This window comes from Notolabrus celidotus, chromosome 7 (assembly GCF_009762535.1).
Source record: "Notolabrus celidotus isolate fNotCel1 chromosome 7, fNotCel1.pri, whole genome shotgun sequence".
NCBI classification, from domain to species: domain Eukaryota; kingdom Metazoa; phylum Chordata; class Actinopteri; order Labriformes; family Labridae; genus Notolabrus; species Notolabrus celidotus.
In genome coordinates, this window is record NC_048278.1 from 30,890,017 (window position 1) to 30,909,604 (window position 19,588).

General features: G+C 41.3%; 1 protein-coding gene across 1 annotated transcript in view; it reads left to right on the top strand.

Annotated features, from left to right (window-relative positions):
- mad1l1 (mitotic arrest deficient 1 like 1) overlaps positions 1 to 19,588 on the top strand; it is a 101,955-nt gene that overhangs the window by 31,889 nt on the left and 50,478 nt on the right. Inside the window, exons 12-15 of the mRNA XM_034688175.1 lie at positions 3,856 to 3,996; positions 5,940 to 5,996; positions 7,338 to 7,429; positions 7,688 to 7,778. Coding sequence (XP_034544066.1) covers positions 3,856 to 3,996; positions 5,940 to 5,996; positions 7,338 to 7,429; positions 7,688 to 7,778 — 381 coding nt within the window. The remainder of the gene's footprint in view (positions 1 to 3,855; positions 3,997 to 5,939; positions 5,997 to 7,337; positions 7,430 to 7,687; positions 7,779 to 19,588) is intronic.

The window sequence follows — 19,588 nt, forward strand, 5'->3', positions numbered from 1 at the left end:
GAGACGGTTATTAAAAGCCTGATTGCCTGCTTTGCTTTATAATGCAGAGCAGAGCAGACCAGCTCAGAGAGGAGAGAGGAGGAGATGCATCATTCTAACAGTCTTGACTGACAGTGAATTTGCATTCATAAACGGGCTGTTTGCCAGTTTTTACACAGATTAGATTGATCTGTCTCATCATGTTGCTCTGCAACCAGTGCGTATTTAGGATGTAATGCATGGAATAAACGCAGTAATCATCTCTGATCATAACGAGCTAAATTGATGTATCGTGATGTGTTAGATGTCTTGTGGGTTGAGCAGTTTTTTTGGCCTTTTTGCCTTTATTTGATAGGACAGCCGAAGAGAGACAGGACATATGGGGAGTAGAGAGTTGGGGAGGACATGCAGGAAATGGTCGACCGGCCGGGAATCGAACCGGCGACCCCTGCGACGAGGACTTGAGCCTCTGTTTGTGGGGCGCCTAGACCGCTAGGCCACCAGTGCCCGAGCAGTTTTAACCTATATTACTCAAAAGAAATAATGAAAGAAGCTTCTTTATATGTGGAATGTATGTTTCTATCGACAGTACACAGAGTACACAACATGTCTTGATTTCCCTCTGTCGTGAGATGTGAAGCTGAAATATCACCTCAATGGGTGCTGACATGTTGCCCTGGTAAGATAAGATAAGATATTCCTTTATTCGTCCCACAACGGGGAAATTCAAGACAGTGCAAAACAATATAAAGTATATAAAGAGCATATAAAATAGTAATTATTAAAAATGATTAGCAATTAAAAAAGTAAATTAACATATATTAAGAAAAGTATTTACAGAACTAAATAAGTAAATTTACAACATATTTACAGAACCAGAGATACATTAAGAAATGTGCACAGAAGTAACATAGGTGAATAAAAAACAAGGAATAGAACTCAGATGCTTGGTAGAAAAATGTATTGCACATGTTAGGAGTAAGATGAAGTAATAAGCGATCTGGCTGGGGGTGCAGTGGGACTGACACATAGACTGTAAATAAAAATGGACAGCGTTGCTCCGCCTCTTCCCGTTGTACAGTTCTGAAGCCAAAAAATCCCTCTCCTGGGCACAGCCATTGTGCAGCCAGAGCCTGTGAAGCCTTTGTAATAAGCTCCGCCCTACAGCGTAACATCACAAGACGCTGTGTGTCCTTTGAAGTTTCGTTCTAGGGCGGCTGTGAATCAAAGGAAACCTGGAAGTAAAACCCTGTTTTTTAAACTCTAATAACTAACGAAAAAGAAACTTTTCAGAAAAAAGAGGCCTTGAACACAAAACACTCAAATACTAACTACATATCACCCCAGCATACGGATGTGAGGAACATTCGTACGACGTGTATTTCTTTTTTAAAGTTTGACTGCTCCCCCATTCAAATGAATGGGGGAGATGGATTTTTTGACCTATACTGCAGCCAGCCACCAGGGGGCAGTCACACTGCTGAAAGCCTCACCACCAGGGCCGTATCCGGCACGCTTGGACTGACATCATAGCTCCTCCACTAACTAATACACTCTTATTAATGTTGCAGGAGCTCACATTTGTCAATCAGCTCAGCTGTCAATCAATCATCTTTTTAATATCTAATAACTAATTAAACCTAAACATCTCTGGAAAATGAATATAAATGAGCACATCAATCAGCATTATAAGAGCTAACTGTTGAGAAAAATATACAGTATGTGACATGTATTCATATTTTTTAGTTTGACCCATGTTCCACCTGTTATAATGGAGGAAGCAGGCTTTAAGACCTATATTACTGCAGCCAGTCACTGGGGGGAGCTCTGAAAGTTATGGCCTCACACAGGATGGCTGTTGTCTATGTCTGTGGTCCCAGGTCCTAACCATAGACTGTATAAATAATGGATGTAGTATCAGTGATTTCATCCATTTGTTTTTGAAGTGCTGTTTTGAGGCCAATTGTCGGCGGGAGCCATATTGCTGCTGTCAAGTGATTGTGACGTAAAGAGGCGGGCTTTAAGTCTCCTAGCCAACAGTTACAGTGTTCCCGCCTGTCAATCAAGTCAGCTGTGCCTCTCATTGGAAGACTAGTAATCTCAATATCTTTGAAATTACCACGTTATGAAAAAATTAACCCCCCTCACAGTGTGTGCCGATCGAGAAATGAGCTATCCAGACTACACTCGTCTTTTGTACCAGGCTGTAAACATGTTTATTTCTGCTGTAAAGATCGGCTTTTTTGAATTGGTGTGTATGTGGCCTCATATTTTTAGACCTGAGGTTGCCACTTGGTCCTAACTTAATTATGGATTTGTTAAGGCTTATGTCACGTCTTCTTTCCTGTTGCTGTGTAAGTATTTATACGAGGACAAAATAGCATCTGCTTATGAAAAAATAGTATTGGATTTTTGAGTCGCTGCTGTGGACGTGCCAGACTCCAGCTGCTACAACTACTACTATCCGTCTCACCATTTCCATCTCTCTCTCTCCATCTCTCTCTATCCCATTTCCCAACCCCAACTCACGTCGGGCAGATGGCTGTCTAACTAGTCTGGTTCTGCTGGAGGTTTCTGCCTGTTAAAGGAAGTTTGTCCTTGCTGCTGCAACTTGCTAAATGCTGCAAAGGTCTCTGCTCATGCTGGGTTAAGATGAGATCAGACTGAGTCCTGTCTGTAAGATGAGACTGAATCTGGATGTTGAGTCTTTGTTAATATTACAACACAGAGTAGGGTCTAGACCTGCTCGGTTCGTAAAGCGTCTTCAGATAACATTTGTTGTGACTTGGCGCTATATAAATAAAGATTGATTGATTGATTTTGTCTCTTGGTAGCCGTAAAGCTGACCACAGTATTTTTCTTTTTGCTAACACATCCAGCATGCTGCAGAGCAGAGCGAGACCTGACGTGAAACTGTCAGAGTTGATTTTTCACTCATGGACTGTCAATGAAAAACAGTTATTCAGAGTTTAGAAGCTAAAATGAACCACTGGTTAAGAGAAAGTACGATTCAGAGGCTTCTTTTTTTAATGTTCTGACTGTCACCTTCTCTTTACTTTCACCCTGTTTTCTCTCTCACACTCTGAAGAGAGCTTTCATCTCCCTCTATATGTTCCTCTTTGTGGCTTTGGGAACTAAACCAAGACATGCATGTTGTCTGTGCTAATGAACATCACACAAAGACACGCTGACAGACACTCGTGAGCTATTTGGAGACAGCGGTTCAGTCTGAGTGACACTTGAGAAGGCGTAGACTTGAGGAGGTTTTTATCCTCTCTTCTCAAACAGCAGTAACTACTCAGTGCGATGATTAACTGGACAGACTGCGGTGCTGAGGACACATCTTTCATAGCAGTATTATAGAGGAGAGCCAATTCATTTGAATTTTTAAATTATCTCATCACATTTCAGATAAGAGAGATGAGGCAGAATAATATTATATACTTCACTCGCAAAGACATTTCTCTGTCATGACTCTCTGATTTAATTTCTTGATTTATTCTTTATCCTTTGTCTACAAAGACATTTGTCTTTGATTTGATTATTACATGAGGGGAAAAGTGAATGAGCAAGACCATAACCCTTTGCTTCTCTTGTCACAGCTTGGATGAGAAAGGCGCAGCTGCCTCGTACTTTGTTCCTCATTTACAAAGGCATTTTCTTGTCATATTAACACAACACGCCGTCAAACAAAAAGCACCGCAGACGGATCAGAAAAACATCAAGAGCTTTGATTTTCTCAGTTTGCCTACTCATGCACACAACTCCCACATATCTCATAACATTCGCCTAAGTCATGACTTCTTCTTTGGTTGTAGGAAAATTTGCTAAGTGTACGGCAGGACTGAAAATGTGTTGTTCCTTTTGATCCTGCAGGAGCGAGATGGAATGCGTTCCATACTTGAGTCCTATGACAGCGAGTTGGCACCGACCGAGTACTCGCCCCAGCTCAGCAAACGTCTCCGAGAGGCAGAGGACATTCTGCAGAAGACACAGAGCCACAATGCAGAGATGGAGGTGTGTGAACAACACTGTGATACATTGAATGCAGACAAGTTGCATAGCTTTCAAGAAAAATGTGAATAAAGAGTACTTATTAAAACTCTTCTTAGTTGCATGCCACTTAACACTTACTTTTTTTGTGATCAAATATTTGGCAAATAATAATAGAGGTTGAATTAACAGAGGCAATACTCAGTCTCCTGCCCAGGGACTACAGATGTAAGTTAGCCAGTGGTGGACAAAGTACACAGCTTCATTACTGAAATCAAAGTATAGATACTCCAGGTCAAATATTACTCCAATACAAGTGCTCTGTCAGATAATTACTTGAGTTGAAGTACTGAAGTACTTGCTTTTAAAAATACTTAAGTATTCAAAGTACTCCTTAAAAAATCTCAAAACTTTGTATTTTCACAACACATGAGTGCAGTACATTCTGTTACATTCTGTTTATTTAGAAAACATTACTTGAAATCTCTAAAAACTATACCATGGAATAAAAACAGAAACTAAGTTACTCCAAGCACAGACAGCTTAGTTTGAAATGTTCATCTGGAATGAAACAAATGTTCTGTAGCTCAACACGCTTTCTCAGGTTGGACTGTGAATGTTTGTATGTTTGGGCAGAGTGGGAAACAGGGAGAACATTTCAAACAATACGGATCATTCTTCATTTCAAAAACCTCTAACACGGGCTGAAGATATGACCATGGGTGCTCAGGTGGAGAATTATAGCCATCAGTGCCACCTCTAAATGAACTACCTGATCTGAGTGAAATATGCTCTGTGTTTGCTCCACGTTCAACCGTAGAGACGCACGATATACAGGTACGGCTAAACCACTGAGACAAACAGAACTTCACAAACACATTTTACTGTCTTAAGGATCAGATTTCAGAAAAGAGAAGGAAATTCATGAGCTGACTTCAAAACAAAAGTAGTGAGTAACTAGAGCATTGATAGAAATGTAGTGGTGTCAAAAGTACAATAATTGTCTTCTGAATGTAGTGGAGTAAAAGTAACAAGTTTCCCCCAAAAAATAATACTCAAGTAAAGTACAGATACTCAAAAACCATACTTAAGTACTGTACTCAAGTAAATTTACTCTGTTAATGTCCACCACTGAAGTTAGCTAATAGCTAACTCTGTTACATCTAAATGGCTGTACACTGTCCCTGTCAAAAACAATACATGAATTATTTAATCAATCAATTAATTAATGAATTGTGCCCATATACTGATCAGCCATATCAGACTTTTTTATTTGTAATCATAAATTATTTATAAGCACTTTTCATGCAACACTATTTTAACACAAAGTGCTGTACATAGAATAATAAAATAGATATAGAACAAAGTTAACATACATCATAGTCTTGAGTTTGCTTTCAAGAAGGTCCTTTAATGATCCTTTAAGTCCTGGGAGTTTTGAGGTGTTCGATCAGACTTAATTTTCCATCACACCCCATGGATGCATGATTGGATTGAAATCTAGGGAAGTTGGAGGCCAATACCTGTTGTGTTCCTTTGGCCACCTTCCCCCCCTACGAGACCCAGTTCTGCTGCTTTTTGCCTAAAGTAGGCGCTTTCGGTGGTGAACATGGTCAACATGGGCACCCTAATCAGTCTAACCCAAACTCTATACACAACAAACTGGGATGCACTGTGTGTCACAACACTCTGGACACACTTGTATGCATGATGGGGAATGATTATTGACTCACAGCTGAAGGCTTCTTAAATCCATGCTGCACAGCTGGCCCGTGTCTGCACAGATAGACTGATACAAACAGAGACTTAGGGAGAAATGCTGGAACAAAATGGAGAGGGCTTACTGAATGAACGTCATACTCTTGTTAACACATCTGACGTCTGCCTATGTACCTTATTATACAGACCGGAAGTTTGCATTCTGTATCTGAAAGGTGTATTCATTTCTCCTCTGTCCTTGGATTCAGGCCCAGCTGACGAAAGCACAGGAGGAGACAGGGGCTCTGAAGCTGCAGTTGCAAGCAGTATGTATACACACACATAAACACACACACACACACACTCAAGTTTTATATTAGTAGCACCTTTTTCTGTGCTATACAGAGAACACACTTATCATATCTGACTGCTTATTGTTGTCTTTAAGTTTCTATTTGAGTCCAAAATAACTCCTGCCTGCACCTAAAGGCTCATTTCAAGAGGGTGCAGAAAAGCTAAACACTAAAAATGTATCAAAGTAAAGAAACCCTCTTTACTACATAATGTATAGTCAAATGTTTACAGACTTCCTAACCTCAGACGTCTGCTACCCCAGGTTCCTTTTAGTCACGACTGTGATCCGTGCAGGTGCACAGCTCATCCTGTGACTCAAAGATGCTCTAATGCTTCTGTGACTAACATGCTGATGGAACAGCTTTTTTTTTGTGCTGTTCAGAACAATGACGCTGGAGCTGTATGCCTCTCTTTTTTTTCCCTTCACAGGGATGGTCCCATTTAGTGGCTGGATTGTTATTTCCTGTAAAAGAACAGACGGTTTCTTGTCTTGTTTTATTCTCCTTACATCTTTACTGAGGTGACTTTAATTGACAGGCTACATGAAGAAAACTAGTTATAATGGGACATCCTTTGTAAACTGTTTCTCAAAGTGACTGGTTGCCAGGTGCACTGAATAGATACTGTGTTCTCTGAATGACGTTAAGTAGTTTAATCTGTGAGTTTTGCCAGATTAATTGGGCGCAGTTCATCTGTTCCGTTTCAGACATCAGGAAATTACCTGAAAAGTTGAAAGTAAAAAAAGTCGCACCTTTTAAACGTTGTACAAAAGTTGGTTAAAGCAGAGAATCGTGCAGGTGTGACCTCTCCTACACGCTCTGTGACTACGTCTTTGTATCTTCGCTTGTTCCTTGATCTCCCATCTTTTCATGGCTCCTTGTTGCCGAGGAGACATCAACATAGCCATGGCAATGAGTACTGACGCGTGAAATCCACCTGTCTGGTAGAGCTGTAATTACTTATCCGTCTTGGGAAGACTGGGAGCTAAGATGAGCTGCGAGACAGACAGATGCTGTCAGAAAGAGAGGGGAATGGGTGTGCAAATGTAAATGAGGGATGATTGCAGAGAAAGCAGAGGGAGTTTAGAGAACAGCCAACTAAAACATGCGGGGTAGAAGCAGAGGGAAATTAGTCTGTGCACTAATGGCGTAGAGAGGATATATGTATTTGTCTGGATGTCTGCTTAGGACGATAGCAGCTCTCAAATAGAGTGCTCTGGATTTATCTGCAGCCAAAAGGTTTGTGCCAGGCGCATGGCCAAAGGTGGTCGGATGTTTGTGCACAAGGCTAATTTTCTCCCCTGTGTGTCCCAGGTGGAGCTGGAGCTGGAGACTGCAAAGAAACAGCAGGCCTCTGCTGCTGACAGCAACTCTTCAGTGGCCAAGGAGGAGGTCGGCATACTCAGGTAGTTAGCACACACACCACACACACACAAACATACAACCTGTTGCTGCAGAGAGGCAACCAGTTCAGAATGAGGAAAATGAAAGATCCATGCATAAACCAAGGCAGGATTAACTCAGTCAGACTCTGTATGCTTTGTCTGTGAGCAAAGCTCTTCCTCCAGGATTACCCTATTCGATCAACAATGAGCACAGTTGTTATCCTACAGGCCTAGATATTAATAAACAAGAACGAATTTGTGTGTGCGTGCTTTTTGCAGACAAAAAATTGAGGATTTAGAGGCCGAGCGGCAGCGTTTGGAGGAGCAGAACAACATCCTGGAGATGAGACTGGAGAGACACAACCTACAGGTGAGGCACCAACACTTTCCTCCAACTGTTCTCTGTGATGGATTTACCCGCCTGGCACAAAGGAACCAATTTAATAACCCCAATGGCAGAAGCCGAGTCCATATGACATCGCAGATTGATTCACACAAACGCTTCCCATATCTGACAGCTTTTCAAACACAATTGGACCCAGGTGTGATCTCAACACTGTCCAATGGAACAGTCTTAGAACCTGTGGCTGCTTTTAAATTCCTCCTTTATTGGTTGAAGGGATTAGAATGAACAGAGCGCCGGGGTGAAGGAGAGATATCGGCAAAATAAATTTAGACCCTCCCTGGAGTCTGCTGGGAATGAAACTGGAATGAAATGAATCTTGGATCTCACACACACACACACACACACACACACACACACACACACACACACACACACACGCACACGCATGAATGAGTGTGTGCATCTAATCCAGCTACTTTCATCTCGCAAAGTTCTTTAACTAACTCCCTCCCTGATACCTGAGCCCTTCTCCTTTTTAAATTGGCCCCATCTATCTACATGTGTGTGTGTGTTTCATCTCAGCCAGGTCCTCTCACTCGCCTGACTCACACTGTGCCAAACTAAGCCTACCAGGGCACTTTAATGAAACGTGTGTGGGCAAGCGTGTTGGTTCCATTTAGCCGAGGGGTGAATGAAACCCATGTGTTCTCAAGCATGACCACCACTTTTAAGGCAATTGACAGCAGAGCATGCGTAGGTGTGTGTGGATGCAAGTTAGTGTGTGTGTGTGTGCACAGGTTTCAAGGTTGCGCGGTCAATGGATCAGCTCTTAGGAGTTAATTCTTATGACTCCTGCATGGTCTAATGCACACCCAGAGACCGCTACATCAGGCCGTGTGAAGGGATGAGTGACTGAATGGAGGAGCGTTTGAAAGGAGAAATGGGTGTCTGAATGAGTGGGCATGAATGACTTACAGAATTGAATGCTTGGATAAACAGACAATGGGAATTTTTATTATATCAACTTGCATGTCAGATACGTGTGGCCTAACCCATCATTTCAGTCCTGTCCCTATATTTAGACCACTTAGAGCAGTGGGACTGTCAGACACTCGGATATCACTGTAATGCTACAGCTTTTATAAACTCGGGCTCAATTACCCAGCTCCTAATCTGACTTTAGTCATACAGCTTCACTTTAGGGGAATGTGTATTTACATGAACATTTCGAAGACCGGTACAACTTCTCAGACCCAAACTGGTTCCTTGTGTTTTATTTGTTTTGGTCTAGTAACCAACGAATGAGTCACAGATATATTTAAACTCTACCTGCAAACTTTTCTATACACACTAAAGGCTGATTTATACTTCTGCGTCAAATTGAGGGCTGAGCCTACGCTGGAGGCCCGGGTAGCTCCCATACCTACGCAGAGGCCCACGCACGTAGCTGACGTGCACCTCCTCCAAAATGTAACTACCCGTAGAATCGACGCGGACCGCAAGTCCTGGTGTTGGTCCGCTTGGCGGCATTGTATTTCCAGCATTTCCAGCACTTCCGGGATCCCGGACATCGGCCGCTCATCGGCTGCATATTTCATCTCCTCCTCTCTATTCTTCATGTAATCATGTCTGTATGTTAAACAGCAACATGTATCAGCTGTAGATGAACATAACACGCTCTGAATCGCTGTGAAACAGTAAACAGAGATAGTAGCAGGGCTCAAAGCAGGCGACCAGCTATCAGAGAGACCGCACTGACCTCAATTGTTTCGGCTGAGAATTGCTGCGTGACAAGAACACATCAACGCACAAGTATGTGGTGATCATGTCCGCATCAGCCCCTGCTGCCTAGGGGTAAAGCAGAAGTACAAATTTGCTTAAGTGATGTCACAGGTAATGCTAGCTTCCCTAAAGGAGAAGGCTTTTCACATCAACTTCAAAAGACAGGTGCGTAGGAGAGAAGTGAGAAGAAGCTCACGAAATATGAGTTACAAGAATCCCGCACACTGTCCAACTTGAATATAAAAAAGTGTAATTGCAACGTTTCATACCTAGCACCAAAACTTTGCAATTAAACTTTTTTATATGCAAGTTGGGCAGTGTGCAGGATTCTTTTAACTCGAATGCTACTTACCCTAATATTGTGATCAACAGACTGTCATGAGTCTCCATGTCAGTTATACATTGGCCAAGCGTCCAAAACTTTGATAGTTAACCCTCCTGTTATGTCCGTTTCCTAGGGACAACCATAATGTTCCTGGGTCAACTTGACCCAGAGCATATTTTATCATTCAAAAGTGTCAGAACCCCAAAAAATCCCAATAAACATTTTTAAAATCTCATTCTTACTCCATTACTAACCATTTAAATCAATATTTAGTGCAATGGTGTTCTTTAATTATCTCACATCATAGTTAGATGAGGATAATTCACTCATTTTGTATGAAAATTCATGTTAAAACTTTTTTATGTACATTGGAAAGTGATTTGGGTGAAATATGTCACACAGTTGTAAAGAAACATTTAGTATTTGACACTTCTGACCCCTTTTGGCCTCCACTTTGACTGTAGGGTCAAATTGACCCACGGACAGTATCTATGTAATATAAGCATGCAGGGGGGGGGTTGCAAATGTATGAAATTAACCATTTTCATTCTATATGTTGTTCACGCTAATTAAGCAAAGCAGAAGAAGTTTCATAGCAAAACATTACTTTTAATATATATATATATATATTTAACTTAAAAATGGGTCAATTTGACCTGCAACATAACAGGAGGTTTAAACTGTAGTAATCTCTCATCCCAGGTTTCTCCTTATCTTTGTCTGTTTTTGACTAAAAGTAAAACCAAATGGCCTCTTTATAGAGATGTAGAGATAGACTAATTAATTGGTCGGCCAGTGTGGCATTTTCAACCAAGCAACATCAGCTCATGCCTGCGCTCACACTACACAAAGCTGCGCTAACCAAATAATATCTGCAGACCCTGCAGGCAGGCTCGTCAGTGTGGCTGCTGTAGAGCAATGCTAACACTTCCCCTTATGTCCATGTCACCATTCTGCATTCTGCGTACATTTTCTTAAGCCACCATCGTATGTTCTAAATGTTTGTCCCATCCTAAATGACAGCAGATCAAATCTAACACAGTTAGTTTTAGTGTTTGGTGTAAAATCTGTCATGATGTCATGATTGAATAAGGTAGTTGCATATTGCTTCTGACGTAAACATCAGTCACGCTCTGAAATCTAAAGCATAACACAATGTATTGTATCTATGATAGCCGTGTATATTAAATTGAGACATGCATTGAATAATGGATGCTGTCATTAAGTTGTTATTTTACAAGTTGCAAAACAACAACAACATGAGAGGGGTATTATATATCAGCCTTTAGCCCAACCTGCATAGTCCATTGAAAAAACAACATCAGTCGACCCCTTCTCTTTTTCTTTCATGCATTGCCTGCACATGTAGCATATATATGTGGGCTGTTGTCTTTACTTGCTGACTGTGCTTGTGAATCAATCTTTTCATTTGCAGATGTTCTAATTTTAGGGGAAAATCCAAAGGAGATGGTAACTCTGTGGATCCCTGGCTTAGAGTCAAAATGGCAACATGCAAGCTGTCCCTTGCTATATCAGATGGTGCTCCCTCCTGTCCATTTTGACATATTCATTATGCAAATCATGTGACCAGTTCATGAGCAACTGAGATTCCTGTTGAATTCATAAAGTTATACCACCGTTTTTGAGTGAATTACCACTCGTTCACTCACTGAGGTGGTTTATATTTAATTATAGAAATGCTCTCTCTTGTAGCTGTTAAAACAAAACTGCCAAGCGATGTTCTGTTTGCAATAACATCCAGTACCAACAGCAGTCCCAATAACAGAGTAAGGGAGTGAGTGAAACTGGTATGTGTGTATGGATGTAAATAAAACATCTGTCAAGTCTATCATTTTGAATATGCGTATCTTTTTAGCAGAAGGTTTAGTTGTGTTATTAAAGCAGGCCCCATTGCTCTGCAAAGCCAATATTCAGAACAGGCTTCTTGTCTTGTTAGTCACACTGACACAGAGAATAGATTTCAAAGTGGACGTTTGGAATATTAACTTTTTTTGTTTCACTTTCAACCAGTGGATGTTGTTTTTGTTGTAATGCTGTTGTTTTTATTTCCTTTACTTTCTCTGCTACTCTCAGGCTGCATTCAGGTTGGTCCTAATGAGTTCTCTCTCTGAGGAGAAAGCAGGCTGAAATGTCAGCTTTCAGATCATCCATGGGAATGAGGGAATGAGCAGAACAGCAAAGCTTTCATCTGATTTTTTATTTTTTTCAGAACCCCCCGGCTTCTCTGTTCATTCCAAACATTCATTATTAATGATGACAGAAAGGTAAACACATTACGTCCGGGGAACCAGATTTCTTCAATCACCTCCTCTCTTGTTCAGAATAGTAAATGCAGAGACTCTATAAATTGGTTATATGTGGCATCAGAGTAGACAAAAACATGGTGTGCTGGTGTAGCTAAGTGGTTAATGGGTAAATCACATGCCCTATATACAGAGGCTACATGAAGTGGAGACCTTAAGTTTGACCTCCCTTTGCTGCATATCTTTCTCTACTCTCTCTTCCCTGTTTGTGATTTCATCTGCTGTCCTGTTCCCTCAATAAATGCCCAAGAGATCATCTTTGGGTAGTGTTATGTATGACTCCTCAGGGTTTTTCTCTCTCCTGTCTCTCTGGCCACGCCTCCTTCTGCCGGCTGTGCACCTGGGTGCGATTAGCATGCAGGTAGGGCGGGGGGAGGTAAGAAAAGAGAGGCAGATGGAGCTAGTTGCTCTGACAGAGGAGGGCTCGCGCATGAGGAAGGGTCTGGGTTGTTTTCCCTTTGTCCTGTTTTCTTTGTGGTCCAAAGCAGGCTGTTTTGGTTATTACAAACATGGGTAGTTTATGTTTGTTTGTTGTGTTAGTTTAGGCTGGAGATTTCCGGTAGTCTAGTTATCGGTTTTCTCTTTCCTTATGGTTTAGATTTTGTTATTCTCAGTTTAGTTTGGGAATGACGGTCCATTGCGTGGTTGGTCCGGCACCTTTCCATCTTTTGTTCTTTTTGGCCAGGGTCTCCAGTCCCTAAGTAGGGGAGAACGGGGTTGGTTGTCACACTTTTTACTGTTTTGATGATTGCTCATCATCAGAACATCTTTCAATAGTCATTCCTACATTAAATTGAAGCTTAAGGTGTTGACTTGAAATGTGTATCCCTCTCATTTTCCAACTCATTGTAACAAAGAGGCAATTGACTATCAAAGACACTCTGACACATTGTGACAACCAACCCCATCACATGGTTGGTTGTCACACACTATGGGGTTGGTTGTCACACACTATGGGGTTGGTTGTCGCACACTATGGGGTTGGTTGTCACAATGGTATTTCAATGGGAAAAATCTTTTAAAAAAGGCAAGAAGGCAGAACTAAATTTGAAAGTTTAATTGCACTGACAAGTGATAGGCCTACATAACTTAATGCATTTTAACATAAAATGAGCAAGGAACATGAACAGGAAACACATCTTTAGGCCAGCCTATATAACAACATAAAGGACAAAACAAATAGGCCGAACAATAATGGTCTACTCAACTAGGCTACATGCAGTCACTGTCTGAGTTACAGTGATGGCAAATGTAGGGTCTGCACACTCCAACTCATTTCACCATGCATGATTTTGCCAACATAGGGGTTGGTTGTTACATGTGTCACATGTGACAGCCAACCCCAACTTGAATTTTTTGCTAGCATCAAGGCTAACAACCATCTAACAACTACTTAGCTAGCTAATAAAAATATAAGCTATAGTTTTCCCCTCACACTTTGTAAGGGTAACACTTGTTTTGTTATAAACCCATCGTTTAAAAGCCTAGAAGAAAAATACTGAGGAGCTGAATATTTACAATTTGACATGAAAAACACAAAAAGTCCTCTCACCTCAAGTTCAGCTGTCTGACTCCAGAGAAGACTATGTAGGTGAGCTCTAATCCTAATTCTGGAAATGTCCATACCCCAATTTGAGAGACAGTGCCCTGTGGTGGCGAGATATAACGAGTGTGCCAACCAACCCTGTTCTCCCCTACTTCCCTTATTTCTTTTGATTTCACTGGTTCTTTAATTTGGGAGGGTTTTCAATGTCAAGTAAAGCTTGGGGTTTGATTGTGCAATCTCTCTTATTGAGCTTCTGAAGTTTTGTTGCTTGGGCGACCATAACAGTAGAGACAGCTTAAAGTCCATGTTTCTGAGATTAACACCTTAAAGATGTAGTGTTGAAAAGTGTGATCTGATTGTTTGTGGTGTGTTGTGTTAAAGGGTAGTTCTACAGATGTTTATGCGGAATTCATCTGTCAAAGCTCTCTCAAAGGACTGTCATCATTAGAATTGAGTCCAATTGATAACAATAATGTTTTTTCATCAACATTCTTCAGCAGCTGTCACGGGCTGTTCATCGCTCCTTCAAGTTTGTTCCGCCTTCTCTTAAGTAGCCCCTCTGTGGTTTGAAACCTGTTTTTCTTTCTGCTGTGAAATCATGTTCATTAGCACATGGAGGCGAACGACTTCACCATCATGGCGTCAGCAAGTGAAACAAAATAACAGCTGTTGTGAATCCAACAACAAACAGATCTGTTTTGCGGTGTCAATCACTTCCTCTCAGTTTTCTCCTTATCTATGTTTTTGTCCGGTGTTTTTTTCTTGTTCTACCGAAGCAGCAATAATGGCCGACTTGACACTGCTGTTCTTCGTCTTCTTGTACTAGCTGTCATGGCAGTGTCTAGACAGAGATAATTGTTGTCATTGCAAGAGGTTGCATCAACATAGTCTCTATTATACACGCTATTACATGGACATGCCCAATTGAATACTACTCAGCCACGGTTGCATTGGGTTTAGACATTATTTTGGGATAGATGGAGTCATGGTTATCAGATAGGAGATGAAAAAGCTATTGATATTTTGTTTTGATAAATGTAGTAGCTGGGTAGCTTGCTTTCAAGTCTTAATGCTGGTCTTAAAATTTGTCCTTTTCCCTGAGGTGATGTGATTCAGGGGTTTGAAAACTTAATTCTACAATTCTTTCATAAAAGTTCAATTTTCATCTTGTTTATCAACAATTTTGAACTCATAAAAACAATTCAGGATGTAAACATAATCAAAAACATGCCTATATGTTAAAGCCCCTACTTGGCTCTTTAATTAGATACTTACACGGGACTTCCACCAGATCCGTGTCTGGTCCATCTCTGATCCTCTGTGGTCCCGCTCCGTGCTCTCTCGTCCGTCAACACCCACCAGTTGCGTTTTTTGGAACATAACAAAGAGCAGGACCACCGGACAGCTGCGGTCATGGTTTCCACATGGTAATTACTGAATCAAGGATTCTCCTCCTCCTCCTCTCCTCATCCATGTTGTCTTTATGGTCCTCTGAAAACCTCTGACCTGTTGACTCCAGGCCTGGCTCCACTCATTATGACAGTTTGTTGTTGTTGTAGTTAGTGAAACACAATCTGGTGATAACACTGAGTGTTTTATTCTGAAAATTTACCGGATGTTTTAACTTTTTTATGGTGCCTGACTTCCTGTCCTGCTCCATCTGCTCTGTGCATATTGATGCGTCGTGCTTCGCCATCTTACAAAAATAGAAGTCTTGCGTATCTGATCCATTACGTTCCAGCGTGCTGGATCAGATCAGCCGGAACGCCACAGAGCAGATCCAGTGGAATTTAACACATTGACTAGAATAGAAACCTATCATATCCAGTGCTGTAACGGTTAAGACGGACCAGACACTGATCTGGTGGAATTTGGCCGTTAGTTCTCCACAGTGTTGGGCAGATGCAGAGGTAGCTGCCAGAATTATCTATGGAAAAGTATAAAAAACAGGTCCTTGTGGCATTAAACACCTAACATTTTCATGACCAATTTCATTAGAAGAACCATTTCATTGTATTTTACAGAGACGAATGCTAACAGCCATGTTAAAGCCACATATGTTCAGTGGAGGACCAAATACAGCACCATCAATAGTTGTCCTTGTATGATGCTTTCATTCAAATAAATGAGATCCTTTTAAAAAGAACTGAGGATACAAATCTCAAGAATTCTCTGTAATTGATTTTGGAAATGTTTACGATCAATTATCTTGTTTATCTCGTTGTCCTTTGACAAAAACAATATCCCACTTGTTTTTTCCCCCTGTATCATATACTTTCCACTGCTACATAATGCATTTAACTTACAGTATTTCATAACTACAGAACTTGAAAAGGTAAAAAATCATTGAGCATGCTGAACATCAACATGTGGAGTTGGCTCGTGAGAGTGATCTCTGAAGACGTAAAGTCGTGTCGAGCGAGGCTCAGACTACTAAATGTGGATTTTCTGCAACAAGAGAACTGAACAGAAAAATAATTCAGACTCACAGGAAGCTTGTTCTCATTGAGAAAAATAAGCACGTCTAACTCGGTCTGGTGTCAGACGGGAGCGACACCAGGTCAACATCAGCTCAGCAGCAAAAAAAAAACACACGCTCAGAAGGCACTGATGTTGCTGGTATGAAAAGATACTGGCGTGCCAGCTTTGCCAGTCTTGAAAACTCCCTGCCTTGACTTTCTACACGTCTGTCAGCTTTGTATCCAACAGTCGCCTGTAAAAAGTTCCCAACCTCCTTGTTAGTGTCATCAGTGGCCCCGAAAAAAGAGTGATCGTGGAGAGCTGGTACACAGCTATACCCCCAGACTTAAGGCTGATTTATACTTCTGCGTTGAATCAACAGTGTAACCTACGCAGGAGGTCCACGTAGCTCCCGTACCTACGCAGAGGCCTACGTGCACCTCCTCCAAAATGTAACTACCTGTAGAATCAACACTGACCGCAAGCCCTGTGATTGGTCTAGGCGGCATTGTATGTCCCACATTTACAGCACTTCCAGGATCCCCGCTAAACTGCTGCAGATGTCTATTTCATCTCCTCCTCTATCTTCTTCCCTGTAATCATGTCTGCATGATAAACAGCAACATGTGTCAGCTGTAGATTAATACAACAAGCACTGAATTGCTTTGTAAAAGAGATCATAGCATGGCAAGAAGGACACTTCGATGATTATGTTTGCTGACGTCCGCGTCAGCCCCTGCTATGTAGGGGCAATGCAGGAATATAAATCAGCCTTTAGTGCAGTGTTGCCAACTCCTAAGTGAGGGAAGTAGCTATTGGCTGTCCTAAAAGTCGCTAGAAATCGCTAAATGACGTCATCAATTAATTTGCAGAATTTGAATTGTAATGGCCGCTGTAGGAGAGATATGTGTAACGTTGAGGGAGAGACAAAAAGAGTTTAAAAAAGACTCTAAATATGTGTATAACTACACTTAGGAGCCTACAACAAATCAAAGTAAAACATTACAATTTTCAACCATAACATCTTCAAGATATTTATTGTATACATCTACATTAACTATCTAAATGGACCAAAAAGAGACAGTAGGCGGGATCAGCCAGCGGTGTCTTCGTACATGTGTGATACATTTGCAGTCTGGGTGCGGCGGGATGAACGCCTCCTGCTCTGAGGATGCAGCTAGGAGGGACTGTCAGCAGCATCCAGTAAGAATGGGTAGAGTAAGAATGATACATGCTTTCATCTCAGTCTCCATTAACACCAAAAAAAAGTCGCTAGATGTGTCGCTACTCGCTTTTTTGAAAAAGAGTCCCGAGAGGGGTCTGAAAGCTCGCTAAATGAAGTGACAAAGTCGCTAAGTTGGCAACACTGCTTTAGTGTCTTTCCCTGGTGTAACTCCTTCAGCCAGCCTGGTGGCGTTGAAACATGCTTTTAAATGACACCAGCCCGACAGCTGAATGTAACATGAGACCATGAGTTATCTCTACCTGATAGATTTTTTAAGTCTGTGTTTTGTCCTTTGTTCACAATCAATTACTTTATAATCAATCAATCCTTAACATCCCTGTTTAGAATCACTGTGTTATAAAGTGTGAAGTATCCTTTTTGTCACCTCATTTTTTCAATGTGAATTTTTGGTCCAAAATAGTCTGAAGCTTAAAGGTGACATATCATGCAAAATCGACTTTTTAATGGTTCTCTACCTGAAATATGTTTCCCTGGCATGTCTACAAACCCCCCAAAAATGAAAAAAATCCATTCTGCCCCTGTTCTGATTTCTCCACCTTTCTGTAAATGTGTGCTGAAACGAACCGTTTCAGTTTTCAGTGTTTTTGTTTCGTCACAACGACATCCGGTCTTTAACGGGAAGTCAGAGCTTGGAGCTTGTTCAGCCCATAGACTGTATAAAATACAACTCAACCCCTCCTCCGTTTTTCATTCCCTGCACACGAGTGCTAACAAGGAGCTTAGGAGGAAGGCATGCTAGTTGTAGGCTGTCTTAATAAACACAAAGGTCGGTTTTACTCCCCACGTCTGCAGATTTGAAGATCTAGTGAATGATTTTTATTTTTCATGGAAAAGTGCTAGCGCTAGTTAGCATAGCCACATAACTACATGTTCGTAGCTGTGTACCAAGACAAACGTCGACATACTGACAGATAAAACAACAAGAAACACAAAATCTGTGACCAATCGTTCAGAAAGGTCCTGCTGCAGGCGCCTCTCCATCAGGATCAGATTCTGGATCAGATTCAGAGGGTTGAAGTAACGCGGGTCTGTGAGCAGCCGTGTATATTCAGCTAACATGTAAACATTAGATCAACGTGCTTGACAGCCGAGGCCACATCCACTTCCTGAGGGGGCGTGGTCAGAGAGCTCATTCTCATTTAAAGGCACAGACACAGAAAACAGCCTGTTCTGAGCAGGGCTGAAAAAGAGGGGTTTACAGGCATGCCAAAATCTGATTTCAAAGTGTTTTTTTTGAGCAATAAACTTTAAGGACATGTTTTGGGGACCTCTTAGACCAATGTATTTTGATGAAAAAGAGCATAATATGTCACCTTTAAAGGCACAGACACAGAAAACAGCCTGTTCTGAGCAGGGCTGGAAAAGAGGGGTTTACAGGCAGACCAAAATCTGATTTCAAAGTGTTTTTTTTTATAGCAATAAACTTTGAAGACATGTTTTGGGGACCTCTTAGACCAATATGTTTTGATGAAAAAGAGCATAATATGTCACCTTTAAGTTCTAAATCTAATAGAAAATGGAGCTTTTGCATATTCTGGGTTGGGGTTTTCCATTAAAGTCAACAGTTGACCTCAGATTGATGATTTTGGAGGCTGCAGAATAGCAGCTGCAACTGAGAAGAAGAAGGAAGAAAGCCTCAGCCCTCCACATGCCAACCTCAGTTTTGAATTTGTCACCGCTCCTTTATTACTTTGACACATGAGTACCAAGTGCTGCTACTGTATCCCATTGTCTGGGCTTCTTTCCTACCAGACTGTGCCTTTCGATCACACTCTGTCGGGCATATTGTATGCACTGGTTGGAGGGAGAAAAAAATGGCAGCTCTCTGACTTTTGAGTTGAAGAGATGATGGCAGTACGGTTCCGTTCTCATTCAGAAAATAAGTGAAATGATTCAAGACGTCAGAAAAGAGCGCCTTATCCTCCTTCAGCCTACTCAATGTAAGATGCAATTTGAGAGAGAAATGTCAGTGATGACGGCTATGCTGAAGCACATTTGATTGAACATGTAAGTATTTTCCTGCACCTCTTTCACAACTTACCGAAGAGGAAAAACAGCTGAAAAAGCTTCCATGCGCTCAAAGAAACTCTCTCTTTATAGACCTTAAAGTCACTATCATTGATTCCTTGCAGTGATTACAGCTATATTTCA